Genomic DNA, 27,567 nt, shown 5'->3' with positions numbered 1-27,567 from the left:
CTGCGCTGACACTGAAATGCGAAAATACATTTTTACTCTCCAGCTTGTAACTGTGACCCACGGGCGTCAAACTGGGGGAAAACAGGGGCTGAGTATACATAAACATACTAGAATGAATAGCTGTGGATTTGGGGAGGGGCCAGCAGGGGTTCACGATGCTGCACTGTGCTCCTGCTGTGACCTTTTGATAGAGTGTGTTGTGTTTACACAAATCAGGTTTGAGCGGTCACACTGGAGGAAACACATAAAAAAGATTTTGAATCAGAAGTCAAACCACCAGTGAATCTAGTTTGAATCTTAATTGCAAAAACCTGTTTTTTTCTTTTGTTGATGTGTTTTTATTTGTTAGCCCTGATTTCATTCTGATTCCAGTCCACATACACAAACATCTGACTGAGCTGCCAGTGTGAACGCAACCATGGACATGTGCTACGAAATCACATCTCAACATCTGTGACCTACATTCAACTTGTAATACACACAAACCGCGTAACGATATGGAATAAATAAATGTTACCCCTTTGAATCACAGGGTTTTTCATTATTTTGGTGGCATGGCAGTTTGGCTGAGCACTGCTAGCACTGAGGTCAAGACGACAAAATGTTGGAAAGAGTAGAAAAATGTAGCTTGTGTGGTATTTGAGGAAATACATACAGCCAAAACTCAAAGGCAGAAAAATAAGCCAGTGGGTGTGTGTCAAACATTGTTATATTCAGACCAACATGAGCGCTGCACCAACAGACACAGACACAGCCACCTCGTTCACTTCAATGAGACAAAGACAGAGGGAAAAACAATAAAAGGTCCTCCACCAATCACTGCAGCTTTATTCAGTCTAGCTGCCCATCAGCAGAATCCCACTCGCTGTCGGACCTCTTTGAGGACCGGTGCAGCCAGTTCCCGGGCCCTGCGGGTCCCCTGCGCCAGCACCCCCTCCAGGTAAGCACGGTCCGACCTCAGCCTCTCGATCTCCTCTCTGATGGGCGTCAACCTCTGGATCACAGCCTCAGTTACAAGCCTCTTATAGGCGCCTGTGTCCAGTCCTCCGGCCTGGGCCACCGCTTCCTCCACACTGATCTTCGCCATGGCAGAGTGGATGGTCACCAGGTTGGACACACCAGGCCGCGTCTCAGGGTCAAAGGTGACCTCAGAGGTGAAGTCAGTGACAGCACGGCGAACCTTGAGGGCGATATCATCGGGAGAGTCTGTGATGGTGATCGTCGCCATCGTTTGGGAGTCGGATTTAGACATTTTGGCAGAAGGGTCACGGAGGGATTTGACCTTTCGTGTGGAACCTGTGGGAGGACATCAGATTGAGAAATCCATCAGTATGATGAGAAAAAAATGCCTTTCCAAAGAACGTATTCATTTCAAAATAAGACATGCAGCAGCTGAAGAATGTGACACGTTGCAAAATGACTCCCGACATCAAAGATAAGCACATGGTCAGATTGGAGAGCCTTTATTCATTGTATTTAAAAAAAAAAAAAACCTTTGTGGCTCATTTTCAGCATCTTCGTGCAAGAATATTAACTGTAAATCAAAGTAAAACTTAGACGGCGAGCCCTGCAGCGTTGGCAAATCTTCCTCTCGGGCTCTCTGTGACTCCAACAACCTCCACCAATCAGAGGACAGGACAGCCTGTATTTAGCCTGACAGGCACAAACCAGGCCAAAAACAGTCCACAAGCATTCGATGCTGGTCCTAAAGCTTAATGCTGGGCGAAACTCGCAGCTTCTTTCTTCTTGAGTTCATCAACTGAACATCAAGAGAACACTTAGAGAGTGCAGAGAGTAAATCTGACAGTGTTAAATGAGAGCAGTCCGTTAGATCCATACTATCGATCATTTCATACGAACCTTATTTTTTTGTTTATCCGTCCATGAATTTTCTGTAATCAACTCACTGTTTCATGAAAAATTGTTTCACCACTAGTTTGACTCTATAAAGTCATTTTCTTGGACTAAAGTTGAGTTTTTTTAATATCTAGTGATGGATTTCAGCTGGTAAATATACATTTTTTATTAAAAGTGATTTTTCACATTTCAGAACCGTTTAAATTCGGATGTGAATGACACGCTGGTTGAGCACAGACAGAAGACAGACAGACAACATACACACAGTCCTTCTGCAGGAACGAATGAAGAATTACAGTTTCCAGTTGCCTGGTGTGTGTTTGTGTGTGTGTATGTGAGACAGAGAGAGAGAGAGAGAGAGAGTCGTCCCACTGTGAAGCAGACGCATCTCAGCGTGAAGTGATGAGCCGACTATGGGAGGCGGGATTTCCTTTCCTTTTTTATTTATCAAACCCACACTTCCGCAATCTTTCGAGCTCCGTCTCTTTTTCTATCCCGTCCCGGTAGTCCACATCCGTCCCACGTGTCACATCCTGTTTATCACCCCTGAGACGTCCTCATTTCAGCCAAATTAAAAAGTCCTCGAGTCTTTGCTTCGGTTTCAAAGGGAAGGTGGTGACTGGCAACTCTGCTTTGCCAGAGTCAAGAAACGGAGACGGGATCCACCAAGACCGAGCCAAATACTGCTGAGTTCCTGGCTGCTTACACACACGCGCTCTCACACACACACACACCCTGAAGTCATCTCAAGAACGTCCCCCAAATCTATTACCACTCCATTATTCAGATTCAAGAGGAAGAAAAGATTTCTTTAATCAAAGCTGCACTGCACACATGACTGACTCCATCTTGTGCTTTCATGATGCTGATAATCAAGGAGGATGAAACCGGGATCTCTCAGCATGTTAGCCATGTGTGTGTAAACTGTGAGTACATACTGCACAACAAGGCAATCATTTTAAACTAAAACTGGAATAATGTCATATGGCATGTTCAATCTTGGTTGAATGCCTGATATTTCCCTGAATTTCCCTTAAGTGTAATTTGTGATTGGTCACCCTGTAACCTTTATTTAACCAGCGAGTCCCACTGAGGTTTCAGGCCTCCTCTGCTTAAAAAATTGTAGTCAAAACAACAAAAAAAATATGTAGCACGAAACAACACCCAAAACAGACAAGGGCGAAAAGAGACACGAAGAGTGACAATTAAAAGAGACAGAATTTAAAACAGTCTTGAATTTGGTGAGGGATGTGAGTTTCCTCATTTTGACTTTCTTCTGAAGCAGAACACAGACAGGAGCAGACAGGACAAATACATCCCATCATATGAGGTAACGATTGGAAAATGAACTCTGTAGAATAAGTTTACAAAGCAGCTCTGCTGTAAGACGATGGAGCCTGAAGTGCCACATCCACGCCTCAAGACGCCCCATTCCTCTCCCTGTCATCGCTCTGCTATCACCAAGTAATAAAGGCAGAAAATGCCAAAAAGACAGAAGTTTAGAGATAAAACCAAAGTTCCAGAAGTGCTTTAAAAACACCTCTGAAAAAACACACAGCTTTGACATTTTTGGTTTCGCTCTTCGGAGTTCGGATTTTTCTCCTTCCAGTTGTTCGGTGGGCAACCATTGATGAAGTTATATTGTCATCGTCATCATCATCATCATTGTCATCATCATCATCCCGATATTTCCAACAATTGAACAGGGTTTGATGACAGAAATGATTTTGGTAACATAAGACATCACTGGGGTCATTTCCTCCAAATCGAAACACATGGGCTTCTTTCTAAAGCTGCTGTTTTGTTTGACAAGCATTCAGGAAAAAATCCAGATGGAGAGCAAAGAGAGCAATTTATACAGTCACAGTGGCAACATGGCTACAAGATACGCTGGAATCTACGCTGCAGAAACCCTCTCATCAAGTTATTCTGTCTGTAATTCAATTCTTAAAATGTTATTTTCTTAAAACAAGTGAAACAAACCTGCCAGTGAAGAAATGCAAATTAGCTTGTTTCAAGTATCTTCTAAAATGAAGTTTATTTTAATTCCCTCAAAGCAAGGCTCACTTCTTTCCACTTTCCAGATGCTGACCATCATTTATTTTTACTAAAAACTGGTTGAAATATTCAGACTGTACTGGCAGAAGTTTTGTTTAAGCTAGAAGAAAAGTTTTAAGAGCTCAGTTGAGGACAAAAATGGTAAAACAATTTAAGATTTAATTCAGAAATTACCGTGGCAACTTCTCCATTAATATGAAGCTTTTGTCCCCGTGAAGCATGAAACTACTCAGTAATTACAGAAAATGAATTTCAGCTCTAGTTAAAGGGGTGATACCTCATTTACACAGCTGCCGACACCAACCGAATTTCTTTAGTGCGAGTTCCAAAGGACTTTAATGTGCTATGATGATTTACAGTAACGCTGCTTAAGAGGTTTTTCCAGAGGAAACTGAACCTGCTAAATACATTTTGTATACTTGAGGCAAATTTGTGATATTAGGCTACACATATTAAGTGATTTGACTGCTAAATACTGGCTACCAGAGATCCATTTCATTATGTGATGAAGCCTGGCGTGCGTGATTGTGCCGCCGTCCGTATAAAATGTGTGTGTTCTTACTGAGCAGGGCGCGGGGTTCAGGGAACAAGTCTCCGTAGTGGCTGTTGAAGATGCGAGCGAGATCCTGGGCCAGCTCTAAATGCTGGATCTGATCCTCTCCGACGGGGACGTGAGTGGACCTGAGAGATGAACCCACAGCACAACATGAGCTTAAACCACTGAACACCACGACAGCATGGGAGTTTAAACACACAGCAAGACGTGGACACAAATTAGAGACACTTGATTTAGCAACTTCGCAACTGTCACTTGGGAGGAAGTAATCCATTAATTTAGTCTTTAATAAAATCCAGAGGGCTTTGGGTTTTCTCTGCTACTTCTTGGCCCTTTTCCCTCAGGAAATTAGGTTTTGGTTGTTTGATGGTTCTAATAAAACCCCCAGAAGAGATAGCTTCTGCATTTTCACTGCAGGGACAGATGCAATAATCCAACCACCATAATGATGATCAATAACTCAGCTCGCGTCCAAATCTACCGATGCAGCGCCGGCACATTAACGTGCGGATCACAAGTAAAAACACTATGTTGCATCAGACGGTTTCTCAGCATCAAAATCTGATAGTAAGACTTAAATGGAACGTCTGAAGTCAAACAGCTTGGTTTACTGCACTTTAAATACATTAAGGAGTGTTAAAGTACCGCTTCACACAAATTCTAGAAAAATCTATTTCTTCCTCAGCAGTATCTGCCTGCGGAGATAGTTTTGGTTTTATTTTCCCAAGGTTGAGATATCAGACTCTTAGATTTTCGTGTCCACCGACATAAAATGGAGGATAATTTTATTTTGTTGCTCACGACACTGAAAACGCAAATCTCTTTCCAGAAGTGGACTTTACTCTGGAGGAGCCACAGAAGACACCGGTAATATCACTGAAGATACTTTGTAATGAGGAAATAGTCCCTATGAGAAGAGTTCGCATGTGTTCTCATGGGATGTATCGGGACGGACGCAGGAATGTCTCAAAACCTGGACTAATAAAATCAAAATTATCTGCATGGTCAGACACCATGAGAAGTAAGAGAAAATACGTTTATTGGGGTGGTACACTGGCCCTTTAAAATGTCCCCACTGGAAAAACACAGATTATAGACTGATACTGAGAGCCAATCAGACCTTCCCCTACAAAAAGTATTTTAACTGCAGTAGAGAACCACCCAGATCCAGACGCTTCGCTTCTCCTGCCCAATTTAGCTACTAGATGACAACCTAAAAAATGGCCACACAATATACGGCATCTGCTTTATGAAATAGCACCTCTGCTCTTTTTCCTTTACGGGTAACGTTTGACTTCATATGCAGTAACTGATGATGTGTCTTATGATGTTAGCAGAGGTCAGGTAAGGTGACCTGCCTCTGTTATAAAACTCATTCTTAATGTTTAGCTCAGAGTATCAATACCAGGAATAAAAATGTTCATTAAGCAACACAGAAGAACTACAGTATTAAAAGACAGGTCCTTTATTCTGACCCCGATCTCACTGGAATGTAGTTTACATCATCAGTTAGAATCACGGCAGCTTCATCTTACAGAAACTGATGATCCGTTGGCTTACAGTCCATCGGTTTGGCATTGAAATACAAAGATAAATGTCCTTTTACACAGGATGGATGGTCACACATGTCTGTATGTTCCAACAAGAAAAACGGCTGCAAAACATACTTTAAACTTTTATATTGAGTCTATTTTTCTCAGCTTCATCTGTACCCAAAGCAAAATGAGGCACATAAAACCACACAGAAAGCGCAATGTGTGACCCACTGCTAGAGGAGTGAGAGGAAACAACATTTTAATACATTTGGGTTGGAGAAAAAAAAGGCATTAGCTCCCAGATTTACTGAGGAATGGAACACAATAGGAAAGTTATACGGAGAAACAGCAGCAAATAAATGCTCTTTGTACAGAGAAAAGACAGGTTAGCTGATGAAGCTCTGGAAACAGAGAAAGTTTGAAACAAAGGTGCTCAATCTTTCATTATGGGACACCAGGGCAGCACACACATGCACATACACACAACATCCTACTTGTATGGAGATCTCACTTGTAGAGGAGAATATCGGCAGCCTGGAGGACAGGATATGTGTAGAGACCAACACTGCCTTCATTCTTTTGTTTGCTCTTCATCTGGGCAAAAGATTGAGGAGGGAAAAACAAGCAAGTTGAGACAGATGTAAAAATGAATGAAGAAAAAGAAAAGGGAAAAAAAAAAAAGAAATGCAAGAAAACCTAAAAGCGGACGGGGAAAGATTGAGTTGAGTGAGAGTTTTTCTTCGCCCCAGAAAAAGCCATTTTCACTTTTACGACCCATCAATTCTCAGGCAAACCGGCTACGGATGAGCGCACGAGGCATTTTCCACCATGTTTGAGATCAACTCATCTGTTGGGTAAACAAAAGGTGTTTTCGATGTAGCAACAGAGAACAGGAAGCCGCTGCCTCTTCCACTCCGTCTCAACATGCATTAAAACTGCACGTAGCTGGGGAAAATCACTGTAATTATAAGGCTTTTGATATATCTGGCAGGGGGCACGGAGAAACAAAACGATAAAACAGACAATAGGGGTGTGGGATAAAAGCTGGAAATTCACAGGGAGTGGAAAAAAGGAATAATCTTAAAATCAGCATGATTCTGCACCGATGAGGGGGTGAGAGGGGGTCCAGCCTTTATAGCATCAATAAAAATCACAACACGATTCATTTACTAAAAAAGCAGCTATCTTCGCCTTCAGTGAAGTTTGTGCAATTAATGATTTCACAACACAAAAACTATGTTCAGTCAGAGGATTTCAAGCTGGATTTGAAGACTAATCTCTGCGTCCAGACGCCTTTCATCTGCAGCTGATAGGAACGTTCAGTCGAAAACACAGATCTGACCGCGACCAGTCACAGGATATTAACAATGGACTCAGTTTGTTTTCACATCAATCAGATCAAAATATTATTTGGCACTGCAGCTCCATAATTCAGTCTATACATTTTGGATAGAATTTGTTTTTTTTTTAGCTGTATTACGGCTTTCAAATTTGGGTTAGTGATCAATAGCTATAACAGAAAATAGAGAGTAAAGAGCAGCGAGTTATGTTCTGTATCGAAGTAGAATCATAATTAAACTGCTTTTGTTTGAGGCTCGAGAACGAAGCGTTTTGAGCCTTTGCAGTTGAAACGCTGCAAAGTCGGTCGCTGCCTCCAATCTCCAACACACGAGGAAGCCACAAAGAGCCTTAACAAATGCTTTGGTAAGTGTTGGTTGATCACCAAATAAGATTATTAGCAACATAACTGCAGTCCACGCTTAACATGCATCTTAAAGAAATGATGTTACTAAGTTTGAACAGATGTTTGTAGTCTAGCATCAATGCACTGTTTTAAATATTCAATGGCGGCTTTGTGTAATGTGTAATCTCATTTAAAAATTCAGTGTGAACTTGTAATGCTGCATCACAGCAACAGAGAAAGAAGGCAGCAAGATTATTCACAGATGACAACAATTTACCCTGAAATCAACTCTGAAGTGTCACACACGTGCACAAATGATAAATATCACTCAATACTGAAACAATCAGGATCACACAATAACTTTGCTATTTACCAAGTGCAGGATTACATAAAAAGTACTTTGCTGCCTCTGCGACGGCTGTAACAGTGTGTGTGTTTGAGTGTCCGGTGCAGGAAATCTTAGATGTCTAACCTTCCACTGTGGCAGGTGTCGGAGGCGGGGCATGCTGGTCAGACAACTGATGATCCAGGAGAGCTCAGTGTGCTCGGACACCTGCAGGGGTCGAGGGTGGGGACGCATGCAATGTCAGGGAGAAACTCTCTGTTAGAATCATGTTGAAAACACACGTGCTGCTGCGATTCATACCTCTTACATCAAGATCTCACAGTATGAATACATTAGTGTCAACAACAAGTTAGCCACAATATATCTTGAGTCAATCTTTCCTGATGTTTAATGTGTCATATATGGAATGCTCCTGCCTGAGCACAGTGTAATTAACTCAGAAGCTCATTAATTAGGAACTCAAATCCCGATGCTTTGAAGTTTGGATACAGGAAGTGATGTCTTTACTCCAACTCGAGAACATCGGATAAGCATTGCACAACAGCGAGGAGGAACTGACACTCTGACCCAGTGCTGCTGCAGACTGTAATTTGCTGTGTTTTCCTGTTGGTCAGGAAGGCTGGGTGGAGATGGACAAGGGAAAAGTATGCATGTGTTCAAAAATCAATAAAGAGGGTAATAATATACGTTTACACAATGGACAAATAATATATGAATATCTAAATACATACACATGTATTCTATAAGTGTCTGTGTGTTGTACTTGATTTAGCTCAGCCATAAAAAAACACTCATGACCACAGTGAAGCGCTGTGAGATAAATTGGAGAAATCAATTAAGCAGACAGATTAAACAAACACAGATGAAAGGATGAGAGGTCTGGTGTGGGACAGCTGTGGTGGAGGAAGAGGGTGACTACCTAGCCCCTCCAAGTGGTAGAGAAGAGTACTGCCAGTCTATGCTTCTCCCCTCTGTCCTCCACTCCTGACAGACAGGTGCACCTGGCCTCACCTGTGTTTGCTATTAGGACAAGTTTAAACTAAAAATGATAAGTTAATATGCATTTCCTGCTATTTTTGTATTATTTCCTGACTTAACAATCAACATTATCTGTACTGCTGCTTTCTTTGCCAGCTGTTTCATTTTTTTAGTTTGTACATCTTGCAGAACGAACAGGCAATATGGATGAATTAGCTTCAAAGGGTCTGTGAAGCACAGCTGACCGTGGCTTTTATGACAGAAAAATAAGAATGATTTATCAAAAAAAACCACTCCTTTTTATACATCAGTATGAATTTTGGGGGCATGAATGAGGTCAACATGAAACAACTGTGAATTTTTGTCAGCTGTGATCACATCGGGGGTTATTGGTTTCAGTCATGGATGCCTATCGATGCAAAAAAAATCAATCCATCCCTGAAGTTCAGACATCATCATCCATTTTAATTAGAGATATATATGACATGTGAGTTGCCCTTCAGGTTTCGTTTGGGTGATGCTGATAGATGTTTTTTGACGAGTTTCATTTGAAAAAAAAAAAAAAAAAACAGTTTTGCATGTGGTTAAATAAATGCTAACACGTTGCTGTGAAGCGATGGATAGGTGAGTATTAATGTATTGTGTGTTGTGTATCTGGCAGTGGTAAATCAACTCCAACATATCCACTTTCATGGCGGCCGTCCTGAATGTGTGTGTTGCAGTGAGAGTGTGCGGGGATGCAGGAAATACCCTTCTGCTTCAGCGAATTAAAGTTTATGGATGCTTGCTATATTGCCATCCCCTCTTTCTCTTGCTGCTTGAAAAGCATCCTGGGGAATGTGACGTCAACACCAGACAGCAGGGACATAAACCAGGATTTCAGGCTAACATGTAGGGGGCCAGTATTCATTACACACTGCAGGCACACTGGAGATGGGACAGATGTCGATGACAGCGCAGAAAGGGATGGATATGGTTTGAAGTGCAATAAAACTCTGATATTTAAAAGCTTGGGAAGAACAAGGCCTCCATTCATGCAGCATGGCAAGACTGCAGTGCAACAAGAGATATGCTAATGTTACGGATCATACGGACATTACAGCGATAGTGAGTTATCATACAACAACTCCTTAAGACTGTGAAGACGGGATTTTAGAAAACAGCTAACAATTGGCCCTGCACAGGAAATCCACTTTTCTCCTTGATACTTCAATAAAACCCAGAGGATTTATGGATCTGCTGATTCATTCACTTCATTTTTGATACCACTGACTTCAGCTTGCACCAGATCTGCCTTTTTTTCCCCAATGAAGTCGAGTATTTTCTTTGGGCAGTCCTTGTATTTTTACATGTGGAACAGGCGTGTTCAACAGAAGGGTTGCCTTGCTGCCAAGTTATGTGGCATAAAGCTAAACGGGAATAAAAATAGGACTGTGAGTGCGTGCGTGTGTGTAGGGGAGGGGGTGGCAGACAAACACAGATGGACTGAACTTAACTATCTTACACATACACACATGCACACACACACACAGTTTGTGTGCAGAGCATACGGTGGAGATAAGAATCAGGAGTGATCAAATAAGCATTTTGGGGCCCGGCCAGCATGTCAGCAAGTAAACATTACAGAGCCGACAGCAGTAAAATAAACAGTCAAAGATGGCTGACTGTCTAAATATACTGTATATATTAACTACATAAGCAGACACTGCTGCATTGATTATGTTAAGATGTGAATTTTGGTTCAATAACCACAGTAAACATGTCAAATAAATGTGCAGACATTAACTCAATGTGTGTTCACAAGCACGTGTCAGGCCAGACCGCTTCATAGGCAGCAGCGTACATTCATAACACACTAATGATGCCTTCCAGGGCATTGAAAGTAAGAAAATTCAAACTTCCAACTAGGAAAAATACATTTAAGAGCCAACACAATAATATCTTGTAGAAACCTGAATGACACTTGACTTTCAACAACACACGACCTTATGGCTGTCATAGCACCTGTGCAGTAAATGGCAAGGAGAATCATTTTTTTCCCTCCCTCTGCTGCCTACCTGAGACTGTTGGAAGAGTATTGCCCTCTCCGGGTCAATGCCACAGGCCAGCAGGCTGGCTGCCATGTCCACTATGTTGGTTCGGAGCTGGGCCGGCTCCTGAGGCAGGGTGATGGAGTGCAGGTCCACAATGCTGTAGAGAACTGAAGGATACTGGTCCTGCAGGGCCACCCAGTTCTCCAGGGCACCCAGGTAATTGCCCAGGTGGGGCACCCCGGTTGGCTGGATCCCTGAGAATACACGCTCACTTCCTGAAGGCTCCTGGGAAAGAAGGGGAATATGCTCAGGGTAGTTTTATTGGCAATTTGTAGGTTTAAGATGCTCTGTGAAGGTATCAAAAAATGATGATTATAGGTGTTTCATAGCCTGTATTTCACACCTTTATTAGTGTTATTTTGTCAAATAAAGTCCATACACGCAGAGATGATTTGATTTCTTGATTTAAAATCCTACACTAACAACAAGAGAAAAGACAAGAAAATGGACAGGGGAAAAACACATGTCCTAGAAATGGTGAAGAGAAACTAGTGCTTGGAGAGAGAGGGTGAAGGTGAAAGGGTGAGAAAGTAACAACGAGAAAGAAGTCTGCAAAGACTGAAGTGTCAGTGTTAAACTATTGACAGGTTGGAGGCCAGCAGCGGTCATGCTTGTATTACCGATATGCTAACTCCATGGCTAGCACCTCTGTTCTCTCCCAAACACATCCAGCACAAAGAATGCATCACCTCACCGGCCAACAATAATAATTAACATCCGCCCAGACAAACTTAAGGCCTCTGTTACCACATCACAGAAGGACACTGAAAGAGGGGGCGTAGGCAGAGCCCTGGAAATATAAAATATAGCATACAACATGCAGCCCACCATATCACCAACGTTAAACGAGGACATCATTTTACAGAGTTGGAGCTGGGATTGCAGCGGTCTCTTCACCGCTCTGAAAGAAAGAGGGAAATCAATCGTTGTGTTTGTATCGTTGGGCAAACATTGTGTTTCTCTTTCTGCAGAGCTTGGCCAAGCCAGACCGCCTCATTTCTTCTGGCATCAGCCCACTCCACTGAACCTTGGCTTTCATTTGGCCCTGTTGGAAGAGACTTAACCACTGCTTGTGGCACCAAGCACGACATAATACAATTAGAGGGGAAGCAGAGCGGCACCTGTCATGAGACATGAAACCACAATGGCATCCAAAACCTAGGGCTACTTCACCAAACCATTACACAGTAGATTAGGGCTTTGACAGAGCAGAAAAACACAAAGACGCAGACTGGAACTTGGTGTTTTTGTTGAGTAGTTAGAAAGACAAAGTGTTTGGCGCCTGGGTGACACACATGTGCCTGCCCACCATGGAAGCCAGGGACCAATTCCTGGCAGAGGTACTGTGCTGTGGCTTGGCTGTGTGCTGTCACTCACAGGTGAGAAGGTGGTGAGGGATCGTGTCCTTGTTGGGGTGGGGAGGTGGAATATGCGGTTGATATAATATGAACCTCCATATGCACAATGGTTAAAAGTACACAAGGTCTACAAAATACAGGATAACAGCAATGCCAAGGAGTGTTGTACATACTGAGAATGTGTTCAGACTGAAAAAAGCACTGCATTTAAAAAATATAAGAGGCTTTATTGTTGGTATGTGGCGATAGGTAGCAATATGTCCATCAGTTTTAAGGCGTTTCCAGTGCTAAATACTATTTTGGTGATGTTAAGACCACAGAGAGTAATCATTTAATTGTCCATCTTGATGAGTGTGAGGTAAACAGTAGCATTATGGTGCCAGCAGCTATACGAGGCTGCATTTCGCCATTAGCTAAATGCTAATATCGTCATGCTAACATGCTTACAATGACAGTGCTAACAAGCTGGTGTTAAGCAGGTATAATGTAACCATGCTGATAGTCATGCTGTTTAGCATGTTAGCTTGTTAACACTGGCTAATTAGTACTAAATCCAACATGTAGCGGAGCCTGATGGTATTGTCATTAGTTTTATTTGGCACTAAACCAAAGTATATGAGATACTTGACCTGATGATGGTGCTAGATGAAAAGTCGTGGGATCACCAAAGTTATTGTAATTCATCCTGAGGGAGGCATGAATGTGTGGACCAAATTTCATGGCAATAAGTAGATAGGTAGGTAGATGATGAGATATTTCAAAGAATAAGTGAAATCTTTGACCTGCTGGTGGCACTGAAAGAAAAGTGAGGGAATCAGCAAAGTCATTATGATTCATCCTCCAGGCACCATGAATGTCTGCAGAGAAACCCACCCAGCAGGTGTTCAGATATTTCAGTCAAGTCAGCCAAGTTCAGCTTTTTGCAGGTGGATCAAACATTTTTTTTGCCTCGCTCTCTGTCATCCCCACTGTGCTAACACAGTGGCCTAATTGAAATGAAGAAGGAGGCTGCATTTTTAACGCAGTGTTTTGGTCTGAATGAGGCCTGAGGAATGAGTTAATTAGCAAGAAAGCAAAAGAAAGATGAAGTTTAACAATTGACAAAGCAATCTTACCACCAAGTCCATTAAGAAGCTGTTTCTGAGCTTTCGATTGCTGCCATGGAGCTGGAAATGTTAAAATTTCCATTTTCCTGAGCATTTCAAGGACTATTCACTCATGTTGACATTATCAAATTAGGATTAAAAATACTTACTTTACATAAAATTTGTCTTTCACAGCGCTACATGGAGAAATCCAATAAAAGACGTCATACATGAGTGCTTAAAGGCAAAGACTTCACAGTGCATAAATAATAATTTGGTCATGACGGCCATCAACTGCCAATCAAAACTAAACATTTGTTAAAGTCTGGCATATTGATGAGAAATATACAGCACATCTTTAGGGTTGATTTGATAAGTTTCATTGAATCACTTGCAAAGAAAATGACCCACAGTTCTGACAAGGTTAAGTTTGTTTTAGCTTGACGCAAGAAGTGTTGATGGGTTGTAAACAGCAACAGCTGGACAGAGAAGCCCGTTCTAAAATGTTCCCCCACAAAACCCATGGGATCTCTGTGTTATCACCTCAAATCTGACTGGCGATCATATGTTCCTTGGCTGCACTCTTCAAGGTTATCATAACTAATCATTAAAACCTGAAGCTTTCAGAGGATATCCTCTTCAGTCACTGCTGAGAAATCAGTTATCTTGACAGCTAGCTGAGCTACATCACATTCAATCTGACTGAGGGACAGGCTCAGCACAGCCTCTGAGATCAGATAACAGCTGCTCTCTCACCAGTGTGGCCCAGAGCGTCACCATCTCTCAGCCCTCAGGGATCAAATAACAATGTTCTGCGGCCAGCATGGTCCACATAGTCTCCATCTACTGGCCTGAGGGAGCTGGTCGCTGCGCGGCAAAAGAAGCAGGAAGGAACTGGGTGCTTATGTCATTACCGACGGGGTAATTGCACTGGAGAGCCATTGATGCTGAGAGCCTCTTAAGAGGTGTCAGGATTGATTTGGGTGCGGACGGGGCCCCGAGTCTGGCTCATGTGTGTTCTCACCTCGAGCTGACACGCCAAACGCATGTTCCCCCTCTGCTCCGTCCCCCAGGGGAAGCCATTAGCCATGCAGACATGGTAATGGTGTCATTTGAGCCAATCGAGTGTCAAATGAGAGTCAATGCCATGGCTAACTCGCCACTGGGCAATCACGCTATCACGCATAAAGCTACTTCGCCACACACCTTCATGTTACTTTTGGTCAGAGTAAAGTGTCTTTAAACATGTGCCTCTATAGCTGTTGGAAGTGAAAGTAAGTTACACATGGAAGTAAATCACTGACTGCATGATGACAGAGGAGACAGCAAATGTTGTAAAGCAATTAATGTTTGTAATGAATACTGCCCTGCAAAGCCAGGAGTAATAAAATATTATCATCTGGCATACTTTGGCAATGGACTATTTCAATATTCAAATAGTTGTGGAGTGTTTGATGTCATGTGCTGGAGGTGAAATGACACCTTGTGTCCTGTTAAAAATTCCACTAAGATAAATCAGATGCACATCAAGCAATTGCAATGATGGAAAATGTTTATCCTCATTTTATTCTGATTATAATTTAATTGTTCTCCTTTCTGTAATTTATTACTGTCACTGAAAAACATTTTGCAGTGGCCACATTGTGTTTTAACTGCTATATAAATAAAGCTGAGCTGGCAGAGAACTGGCGTCACTGTTCTCTGTGAGCGGAAATATTCGAGGCATGTTGCGCTTTTGGCCACACCCCTCTCAGTGATGTCACAGCAGGTGTTTTGCCTTTGACACCTGATGATGAACACCTGCTGCAACATCACTGCTGAGGCTGTGGCCACATACGTTTGAACATGTCAGTCTACTGCAGATGCAATTTTGTGTCCTGTGATTCAATGTTTAACTAACCTTTAACACAACAAGACCAGCAGTCCACAGCCATGGCCAGCAGTTCTGCGAACATGTTGATGTTAACATAGCTAGCCTGTATCTAGCAATGTTGTTCCTTTTCCTAATTCAGTCATTACACACATGGTTTGTCAGACATTGCATCAGTGACGGCTGATAAGATCTGCATCATAACTGTAGATGGTCACAGATAGCTAATTACTTCACTTATTTTTCCGTTAAAGAGCTGACATGAAACCATGGGAGGCTGATGTTGATGAGCCAGTTATCTACAAAGGATCAAAAGAGCAACAAGGTATGTAATTGTCAGAAACAGCTCTCTGTATCCTCCAAAATACATACATACATATATACAGAGAGGGGGGGGACAGAGAGAAAACTGCATGGCCTTGTGTTGGGACCGGGTGTAGGGAGAGAAGACATGTTACCCAAAATAATCAAGGCCTGTGAAGTTGTATTCACACACAAAACTCTTATGCAGAAAACTGTCATATTTTTTTATATAGAATGCATTGATGGATTTATGCTGCACAACAGAACTCATGTTTATGGCTCCCGCTGACTACAAAAAAAATGTCATTTTATTTCCGGGAAAACATGGTTGGTAGACTCTGACTCTGAATGAAGCACATGTACATTGCTGCTTAGGGGACGCTTTTGGTATACCAAATTAGATTGTACAGGTGTACCTAATAAAGTGGCCACTGAGTGCATATCTCTGCAGACTCAAGACTTTTTGTCAGAACTTGTTTAATAGCTTGTGGTCTTCAGAAATAAGCAGTCTGTCAAATGGTGACAATTACTACTGGGTTTATTAATTAATAATAAAATAATTAATAATATCCATTATGTGCTGGAATACAGAGCCAAGATGACTCACTTCTGTACTCTTAACCTCATGAAAATGTTTGAGAAACATTGGCTTTCCATATGTATTTATGTCCTTCATCTCTCTGAAGTCAGTTAATTAATCAAACTTCTTTCTTGGCTTAAGGCAAGCAGTCATTGGAGTTCATTAATATTTACTTGTTATGTATGTTTATGTGAATGTCTTAATGTCTTATGTGAGTAATTATGACCACAGAAGCATGAGAAAAATAATCATACATACTGCAAATCACTGGTGGAAGAAGTACTCAGATCTCTTCCTCAAGTAAAAGTAACAATACTACAGTCTAGAAAAACTGAACTGCAAGTCCTGGATTCAAAATTTGACTGAAGTAAACAAGCCAAGCCAACAGCATGGCTGAAAAATTTCCATAAAAATGGCAAGGCTCAATCCTAAACTTAAAAGAACACCAAGCTCAAGACAAACAAAACACCATCTTTCCTTTTGCAGTTCCAGCCTCATCTGCCTTCCTCTACTGTCTCTTCCCTCTCCCTCCATCTGTCTCACAGTCGCTGGACGCCTGTTGATGACACGTAGCAGACACGGTGAAGCTGGTGGTTCTTTCCTCATATTTTACACCGACCGGCTGTCGTACTACATCGTTGCTAAGGTGACGAAAGCTTTCTTCATCCACGTCTGCCATATGCTGAATGCATTACGCACCACGTGTGTGTGACATGAACGGCAACAGCTAGAAGGTTACATATACTAAAAGGCCATGTTTTCACACTTTCAGTACCTTTCCGGGAATATGTGTTCATTTGTCTGCGTGTGTATGTGTGTGGTCATCTCCGCAGGGACAGAGATCATGTGCAAACACAGACGTATGTCCGCACGTATAGTGGAGTTTGCCTACATTAACATCAGTTAAGCTGTGAAGGTGTCTGTCCATATGAATTTGACAGCTCACATCAAGTAACACCACTGATGGAAAGAATCAGACAGGCCATCCAAAAAACATTAACGCGACCAGATCTTAGGCACAAGTTGCATTATTAAATGGAAACAATAGTCAACTGGAGCTGATTCGCTTCATTTGAGAACAAATAGACTGTCGTCTTCCTTTGGAATCAACACTGGTTTCCCACAATTCCAGAGAAAATCTAGTTCCAGGATTCAATGGAAACTGCACTTTACTTTACTTTCCAAAGACTTCCAGAGCCCTGGAACCACTTCATTATGGGAACTGTATAGCCAGCGTTGGATTTATAATTTAAGTGAGCACAAGATACTCAGACCAGATGCAGAAAACTGCATACGGTTTGGTCTTCAATCTACACAAGACAGAAATCTGCATGCAGATATGTTTTGCCATATTTTCCAAAGAACAGTCAAATAATGTATGAACTTGCAGATTTATGTACCTTCAAGTAGCATAATTTAAATTTGTGTCCAACTTACACTCACTGTGAAACTGACAAACAGCCAGTCGCTGCATATTAGATTCCACTTCATCAGATTTTTCTAATTTCAATAATAACAATATCCCAAATGGTTTGCCCTGGAAAACTGTGTGTACACCTGGTCTGAAGTATACAGGAGGTGTGCACATTCGACTGCACGCTCATAGTTTAGTCAAACAAACCATGTATACATCCGCCCCATAACCTGAATATCAGTGCTGTCATTCAGTCGATGATTGTTTTGGCTCACTGGGCCCTAATCTGCCAGGTGGTGTCACTGCTAGAAACAGTTGCATTCAAGGTGCTGCTAGAGCGTGCTACGTGAGGGGACAGTCCTGCTCCGCTCAGCGTTATTAATCACAGCCGTGGTTCGGTTGAGCGAGCGCTTGCAAAACAGTGGATTTCTCTTCTCAGACCTGATCTGGGCTGCTTTTCGGGGCTCATACATCATATCAGAGCCTGGGAGTCCTGGAGTGGCCCACTGACATCTCTCACCGAGGGGCTGATGAGCGGGGCCGACGGTCACCACCATTTTACCTCGCCAATTTCAACACATCTCAAAACCACCTCTGGGAGCGTCGCCGCTTGCCCTGCTGTGAATTACCATCAGCTCTTTGTGGGCCGGGGACGAGCTCCAGATCTGACCGTGGCTGCTCCGAGATGGGAGGATTTTCACGGCTCTCCCGCTGGGCGTCAGACACACAAGATCCAGTGTTCCTCTTCTGTTCTGGGCGCCCCAAGCACCCCATTAACACCGGCATCATGCTGAAATGCACCTTGACACACCTCCCCCCCCACTCCTCTGTGTCTTTCTTCATCTCTGTCTCTTTCTCACTTTGGGACCTGTTAACGCTGGAGACCAACAGAGCTGCACTTCAGTGAGGTATCAAATAGGAAATGGGGTTAACTGTATTACCCCCCTTTATCCCTAAAAGCATGTGTGTGCGTGTGTGTGTGTGTGTGTTTAGCCAATGTGGAAACACACCACAGCTTGAAACAAAGTGCGTATGACCACAGAGAAAACATGCACACATGAATGCACATAATACACACACACACACACAGGCAACAACATTAAGAAGCACAGTGGTGGATGAAGCAGGAGAAAGAGAAAAAGAGATGGACGACGCAATGTGATGAAGAAAAAATAAATAAGAATAAAAGTGTGACTATAGTGCCGGCAAGACTTTGGCCGTTTTTTCTTTTTTTCCTTCCTGTGAGTGTGTTGGAGGGGGAGCAGAGAGGAAGGCCCAAAAGGAGCGTTTGATTAAATCTGCGGTTGACGTGTGGGACAGGTGAGATTGATGAGGTTCCTCTGAGTTTCACACTGTGCGGAGAGCGGGGGTACAGGAACAGAACGTTGCAGTGTGGCGGGCCAGGGCTCGGGGCCTGCTCGCACCGTGGGGTCCCTCGGCTGATTAATGGTACTGGAGGCCCTTCAAAAACAGCACTCCCCGCAGACAGGGCCCGACGGTGCTCCAAAAATAACCAGGCAGGGGAGGCAGCCCCAGCCTCCAGCCCTAACAGGCTGCAGCTTCTGAAGGAACCAGACTTCAATACTGCCTGGGGGGAGATAACCAAGAGGAGCAGTTCCTACTCAAGACAGGAAGCTGTGATCTGGCTCATTAGGAACTAAACGTTTAATGACTTTTCTAGTTTATGGGAAGTGGCAAACACTGACAAGTGATATTGTATCAACCGGTATCATATTACCTGCTGATGTGATCACACGCTACAAGAGCAAGAAGGTGTAAGGCATTTAACCCAAAGCAGTACACAAAAGCCCATGGCAAAACATGATGATTTAACAGACGAACACTGGGATTACATTGTATGTTAAATTCTAAAAAACTGCAGAGGCTGCAGAAACGTGCGCTTGTATGCATTTGGCTGGCTAACGCATTGTATGGAGTTGCAGCAAAGCTTGAGCCTGATCACCTTTTTTGCAGACGACCCTGTGTTTTTTCGCCCTCTACATTGGGACCCCAGCTTTGCCAACAAATGAATGACAAGGCTTTGTTTTCTCCTGCGGTAATGTCTGTCTGAAAACAGCCTAAAACCCAAGCATTTTCTGCAGATCAAAATAACCAACAAACATCCCATGATAGCTACTGACTTTCATCTAAGACTAACTTACAAATCAGGCTTGATTAAAAGCAGTTTTATTAACTTCCTACCAGTACCACTGACTGAAAGTGAACTGCAAGCTCAGGTCTGTTCAAACCAAAGCAGTGTGCCTCCAGTATGTCAATGATCGTATGGAAAGCAACTGTGCACAGCTGGAAAAGCCAAGACTAGCTTAATTCATAGGTAACTTTTTTCACTGTTAGATAAACACATTCATGCCAGAGCTACTTGTTTCCATTCGGTGGGTCCTTCCAAATTGCTCCAAATAGTTTCATTATACCACTTCCTTCTTCAGTGTTGACAATGGACATGTTTAATTTTACTTCACTTGCCGGAAACAAATGACTGACAGGAGGGCTAATAATACCCGAAAAACACATAAAAGTTACAACCGAGAAAAAAAGAACTGGCACACACTTCATAAATTTATCAATATGTAATTATGGTAACACTCACGGCAAACCTCCACCAGCAGCCTCGCTGTAATTTCCCCCTACAAAAGCAGTGTCTGTTGACTTGAGTGCAGCTCAAAGGCATGATACCAGATACTCGGTATGTTTTAATTAAAAATGTCAGACGCTCGGCAAAAGGCGCTGGATCAGGCACGGACTAAAACACAGGAAGACCAGCGCAATCCCCCTGGCACCACTGCGGGCGCGGAGCTGCAGGCCCATTCTGTAATTCGACTTAGCTCGATTTGAATTAAAAAAAGGAATATGTTGACATATGGGATAGTTTTAAGAAATGGGTAATGTGCAAAGCGTCTGAGTGAGGGCCCTGGCTGGAGAATGACTGCGACAGACCTAATTACACGGAGGGGACTGCTGAGAATTAGCGGGCTTTTCTGACAGTTGAAAATAAATAGGGCAGTTAATGAACATCCTCAAAGGGGAGGCCATGTTTCCTCGCTCTCGCTGGCCTCTCCCATGTGGTGCGGGAGCCGCTCTAATGGTTTTAGCTGACACCTGAGTAAGTGAATTTGGAGCAGAGGAGAACAGAGAGGCAAATTAGAAGTCACTTCCTCTTTCCTGGAGCCCAGGGCTGACATGACTGATATCAGTCAATAACAGGACCACCGTAGAGGGATGGCTGGATGGGAAGCTCTGTATTTCCAGCTGACACGAGGCTGGAAGTTCGTGTGAGGCAGGAGGGCTGTACAGCAAACACTACAACAGCTAAATATGCTCCTCAGGTTAAATTAATTTGTAGTGTCTCAAACAGAGAGAAGTTAATTCAAGAGTAAAGATATCAAATATTGTACAACATATAAATGAATATGGCTTACAATATTATTTGTGGAATTTCATCGATTTAAAGGGGTAATCCGCCAATATATTGCTTTTCTGTCAACAAAATCAAGTCAAACAAAATAATGGATTTCTAATAATGAAACTCAATGTCTTTTAAAATCCATACTTGCAGTTTGTAACACAGGCTTTCTGCGAACAAAAAGTCCAAGTTCTGATAACCCTGATGACATCACTGGGGGTAATTTTCTCAGAGCTGACAAACTCCAAAGCCACAGAACACATTAGCAAACAGGCTGAGCAGTACTCCTCATGACAGCTGTGTAAAATATCAATTTGGAAAACTATCTTTTAATCGATCAATTGACTAATCAATAATGCTAACACCTGGGCAGCCCCCCCCCTGCAAAAATTCAGCTATGACGTGTCTTTGTCTATGCAAAATATCTAAAAACATATAACACATCTTTTAATCTGCTTTGAAAACAAGGCTGTGTCACCCAGTCAGGAGGAGGGTAAAAAACATAGTTAAATTATTAAGTTATTTCCAGTTATGAGCAGATACTAACTGCAAAGTTTAACTACAGGACTTTAAAAAGCAAACCACAGCTGTCTCACACACATTTCTGTCAAAATTCAAAGCATCTGACAAAGGTCACACTTCATCTTTGTGTCTGTCCGCTGAGGTTCAGTGACTTTTTAAGCACATTTTCCAGCGCAGAAAAACCTCCAGAAAGTGTCTCGTTTGACGCACATCACACCTCAGGGCATTGTGAGCGTGCTGGTGTTTGCGCTCAGCCTTCCACATTTGGAGAAAATTAAAACAAATGAAAACCAACACTTCATTTCTGATGTTATTGCTGGTAATGAAGCACTGCTGTGATGCTTTCTGAGTCCCCCGCTTCCACCCATTCCTCCCCTCTCGTCGCACACCTCTCCAGCCTCTCCAGAGACTTTGTCTTAACAAAATACAGACGGGACGGCAGTGAACGCGCATACTGTATTACAGCTCGTACATCAACCAGCAACAGGGCTTTGGGCAGATGGCTGAGTTTTTTAACTGCACCGTAATGCTAGAACAGCTCAATAATTAGCATCGTTGTTGTACTGAAACGCACTAGTTATTCTTACGTGTGCCGGGGGACTCATTGTTTGACTTAACACCCCATTTGCTTCTCCAAGGCAGCTGTGCAATGATAGGAAACCCTAAGCTGAGTTATAGTAGGCACGTTTCTTGAATCCACTGAAATAAAAAGGTGCACTCAAGGAGTGCTACTGAGGATATGATGTCACATGCCAGGCGAGGAGAGCAAACTGCACAGAATGAACCAAAGATTTCAGTCACAAATAAGAGCTGCCACAGTGAAAAATGAACAGTTAGGAAGGCAGTGTGTCACTCAGCTGAGAAGGAAATGCTCAAGTTGTAACTGTTTTTATGGGGAAGCGCATTTTGCTTCAGCGTGCCTCGGCTACTTCAGCTTCAGTTCATTATTTCCTCCATTTCTCCGAATGCCTTTCCTCCAGTCTTTGATTATGAACAACAGACACCAAAGCTGACAGTCTCTGTTGAGGTCTTAAGTCTTTGAAAACACTTTCTGCTGTCAAACCAACTGCAGCTGCTCTCAATACCTAAACTTCCTGCTACAAATCCACAAGCATTCTCTAGGTATGCACGAGTTTGAGGAGACTGTTGCACTTGAAAGCAGTGGACTAACCCTAAAAATACTTTCTGCATTGCATGTTTGCTGAAGAAGTGCTGCACTTTGGCTCCCTGCCACAGAGAAACGTTGGATGACTGAATTCTTGCACTCAGCTGCTGCTGCTGGTGGTTTGTCAACACAAAATGAAGGGCAAAAAAGTTGAATAGAGTGTAGGTCGATCCCAGGTAGGTAAAGGTGCAGGAAAAAAATAAAGTAACACAGGAAAAGAGAAGGTTGTCAACACACTGACATGTCTAAACTCATATTATTCATGCATCATTTCAGTTAGGGATGTCAACAGTTACACATTAATCAGTTATGCATGTCGGTCTATAGCTTAATTTACATACACACACGGTGTAACACACGCTGGTGTGCAGCCATCACCCTGTTGGTGTGACAAATGATTGAGGCCCACATGCTGCTAATCAGTGTGGTGGAAAGAGCGTGATACAAAGAGCCAGTTCAATACTACCAGAGTGTTGTGCCATCAAGAGCTACTGTGAGTAAACGCATTGAAAAACATTTTGAGCAGGAAAAGGATGAGCTGAAAGTCAAGCTAGCCACGGCAGACAAGCTAGCTTTGACCACCGACTGCTGGACAGCTTTCACAAACGAAAGTTACATCACAACTACCCGTCCCTTCATCAGCGCTGACTGGGAGCAGGATTCTGTTATCTGGTAATTAAAGCAAAATCTGTGAGAGTCCTATATATTTAAATCTGTCCAGTCAAACTGTCCTGTGGAAATAATTCCCAATTAAGATGTAAGAAGTGTGAGGTGAACAAAGGAGGTTTGGGTGAGTTTGATTTTGTCTCTGTTGAGTTTGAAAGAAGTTTGTTTTACAATGATAAAATGGCTGTTTTTGTGAATGGAGTCTGGTGGTTTTGGCAAGAGATTCAATATAGCTACTGGTTCTGGTTAAACAAAAAGGTTTAGAGGTTTAGAGATAATGCTGTCAGACACTGAGAGCAACTAAGCCTTTCAGTGTCAAAAACAAACACTTTGATTGGATGTACACTGACGGTGTGCAAATGCTCGGAGGGATTACATTACAACCCGTTTTGCAGCTAACTGCTGCAGTGCTGTTGCTCATTACTGAATCAACTTCAAAATTCATTATCCTTATTCACCACTTGGATACAAAATGTGGTTCATAAAAACAGATACAACTTGACCAGAATTTCTCCAGGACATGTCAAACGGCACCATTTTTTCTCATGGAATCCCTGACTGGGAGATGCAGTCCGCGTAGCCCTCAGCTCAGGCTATCAAAACCAAAACTGACATCCTTATTTCAGTCTGAAAGGTCTTCCTCAGGCAGGCATAACATTTACCTGATGATACCTCTCTGACTTATAACTAAAATAATTTTCTGGGAGCTACACTGACAAGAAATTCTTGAACACTTTGTCATCAGTTAGCCAATCACTGATGAACTGATGATTTTGTTGTTGTGACTGTTAACCAATCAATGCACCATGAATGACAACTGCAAGACACAGCATATTTGCCCTTACATACATAATATATACATTCACCGGCCATTTTATCAGGTACACCTGTCCAACTGCTCATTGACACAAATACCTGACCAGCCAATTGGACGGCAGCAACTTGATGCATTAAGGAAGGTAGATAAGAATGGCTGAAGTTCAAATCAAGCATCAGAGCGTGGAAGAAAGGTGATGTACGTGACTTTGAACATGGCTGCTGCTGATGGTGTAACAGTGTGGGGAGCATATCAGTTCACACCGATGGCTGGGTATTCTTACCAATATGAAGACAGTACTGTTACAATATCTTAGATTGAAGAATGTAAAATAATTGTACAAAACCATTGTTTCATTAAAAATACTTGTCAAACCTCTCAGTGTGTCAGTGTTTTATTTGTCCTGACACAAGCAGTCATACAAGAACTTTTACTACGTCTAGTATAAAAAGTGTCAAATTAGCACAGAATCCTGACTTATATCTGTAAAAAATGTGATCAAAGAATAAACAAACACAACCAAGAGTCTGACAAAGCATACAATGCCATATTCTGAAACTTAACAATTTCTAATCATCGAACAGTGGACTGTAATTCAATGAAGGCACACATTTTAAAAGTAGAGGCATGAAGATGATACAAGCAGTGACGTGTAGGTTCTACATCTATTTAACAGAGAGAAAGAAGAAACAAGAACGTACCAGAACCAAACTGATACTAGACTTTTCAGGCCAACACTATATCAATACTTGAAAAGTTTTATCAAAAAATGTGTAATTTGAAGCTCACACTGGTCTGCATCTTGTTGTGTGCGGATTCTTAAAGTATGAAATGATAGAAGTAACTACAGTGTGGACTATTGAAAAACAGATTTCTCAGAGGGTCTGGTGGACAAACAGTGTGATGGTGACACTGTTGAAAGTACCTTAAACACATCTTTGCCTTTAAATACTGCAATTTGTTACTCACCTGCTGACATATATACAAATTCTAATATATTTGCAACAAGCTAATATGGGCTGATATACCAGCCAAACCAATTTATTGGTCTAGAGTACTTTATGTGATGTAAGAAGTAGTCGTACATCAGAGATACAGGGTCTGACCCTTCTCAGAGACTGTGCGTGAGGGCTATACCAAACATTTCAACAAGCAACACTGTGAACATGATCCTCTTTAAACCAAAGTGGCTTTAAATAAGACATCAACCTGCCATATTTAAAATGTTTCACCTTGTGTGTACCAAGAATAACTAGACCTTAAGTCCTATGTCCATACATCTTAGTAACAGTCAGCTTCAAACTGTGTCTGTCCCAAAGTCACTCAACATTAGCATGTAAACAAGACTTCTCATCAGAGACAAGTTCACTGTACGCACTGAGAAAACGAACAGCTGACACGCAGACGTGCTCCTTTAAAGACAGCTAGCCTGTTCATTCAAATAGTTTCTTACTTGGCGGACTAACAGACCTTCTTCATGAAGAGACAAACACCAACAACACGACTTTAAATGAAGCTCACAGCTGTTTGAGAGTGTGTGACAGTGAGCCGTCAGTCAGACACTAAATGTCACCGCTCACACAGCGTTTTCACCGCACACGCACCTTGTTTGCCGTACGAGCACCAACACAGAGGAATCTTCTCGAAGAATTAAACTTCTGAATGAAGCTGAAGAGCTGTTTCAAGTTAGTCCGCACGGGGAGCGCCATCTTGGAATTTGACGTCATACTACGGTAGCTTTGAAAGGACAAAAGGGATAGCTGCGGTTCAGTCCTTGCACGAGGACAATGGGACAGTGACAGTCAGGTGACAGAACATAGAACAACATTTGAAACGGCAAGTAATAAAAAACTAAGGTCGTAAAAGGTGGTCATGCTACGCACAAGAAAAAATGTTCCTTATTCTATGTGGGTAATAAATTTGGCTTTGTAAAATACATAATCATATGAATAAATACAAGATACATACAATATTAACATCAAATACTGTATTATACGTGAAATATTCCAATACATTTTAAAATCTTAGCTCCTTATTTTGTAATGTTATTTTATGGTGCAAACAGTGTGGAATCCAGAGTTGCTGCTTTATTTCAAAATGTGCTTTTTCCAACTTTATTTGGATTGTTAGTCTCAATGAGCATACAGCCAACACACTACAAATATCCATTCAAATCAGAATATCTTATATTGTCTGAGTTACTTATTTACTTTTTGAGTATCGATGTGGGAACTTGAATTTCAACTGATTTGCTTCTTCACTTGTCTGGTGGCTTATTCGATAAAAATCTGGTGGCTTTTTCCTCTATAACTTATGTCCTCTCTAAAGTGCACAGCACAGTCATTAGCTCTCAGTACCAACACAATTGTGCATTCTGCACAAAAGCACACAGTCTGTGGATTCTCTTGTCTGGGTCATGATTTCTGGAAAGGCTGAAAGTTTTGTAGCACAAGCAACAAAATTGTAGCACAAGTATAAAACATCTGTTACTATTCCTTAATCCACCATAATTTCATTTTGAATTCATCCCTTAAACAGGCATGCGACTGGCCAAGGTCTTTAATGTTGCATACAGGACATAATCCAAACCTTAATGTGAAATGTTTTCAGACTAATATTTTCTTTATTTAACATAACACCCCATGCTATGCAAAATATATATTACAGTTTACATATTCAGTATAAATCTCAGCAAATTCCTATCATCATACAAACGATATCATAAATTCACACTGATCATTCAGTAAAAAGTGTTTTTGTTCTCTTAGTCGTGATTTATACAAACAGACATGAGAAGCTAAAAAACGAGAATACAAATGATATTTATCCATTACCTTCAATATTTTTATATATTTACATAAAAGTAGTCATCCCTCTCATATAGACATGCTGCCATAAGTCATTTATTTTCACTTGTACAAAACTGTAAAATTAGTTTGGCACATACTGTGTAACTGTGAAACACTATTATTTGTACATAATGTGTGATTTTAAATGATTAGCAAATGTGAATATTTCACTATAAATTTAAAAACACCTGCCAGAAATTTACTTAATCTTTTAACTTATATGGCAGCCAATTAACATGCAGTAAGCAAAAAGAACATACTTTGAAACTAATTGTATAGAGTAATAATAAATAAATAAATAAGACATAAATAAAACATTTCTGCACGAAAACCCACATTTTTAATGTAATCAAGTATACTGTATCATAAAAACATGTCTGACATTTATTTAAATGTGTATAGATGATCTG

General features: G+C 41.8%; 1 protein-coding gene across 1 annotated transcript; it reads right to left on the bottom strand.

The window, feature by feature from the left end:
* Positions 1–288: 288 nt before the first annotated feature.
* wars2 (tryptophanyl tRNA synthetase 2, mitochondrial) lies at positions 289–26,049 on the bottom strand. The gene is made up of 6 exons (XM_076747113.1): positions 25,913–26,049; positions 11,072–11,332; positions 8,163–8,243; positions 6,518–6,600; positions 4,478–4,596; positions 289–1,296 (listed from the first exon to the last, which is right to left on the bottom strand). Exons 1-6 carry the CDS (start codon positions 26,033–26,035, stop codon positions 848–850), a joined length of 1,116 nt encoding a protein of 371 aa, XP_076603228.1. The 5' UTR covers positions 26,036–26,049; the 3' UTR covers positions 289–847.
* Between the last annotated feature and the right edge of the window lie 1,518 nt (positions 26,050–27,567).

Source organism: Chaetodon auriga, chromosome 13 (assembly GCF_051107435.1).
Source record: "Chaetodon auriga isolate fChaAug3 chromosome 13, fChaAug3.hap1, whole genome shotgun sequence".
In the NCBI taxonomy this organism is placed as follows: Eukaryota; Metazoa; Chordata; class Actinopteri; order Chaetodontiformes; family Chaetodontidae; genus Chaetodon; species Chaetodon auriga.
Note: the sequence above shows the minus strand (reverse complement) of the source record. Positions and strands in the feature narration are given on the sequence as shown.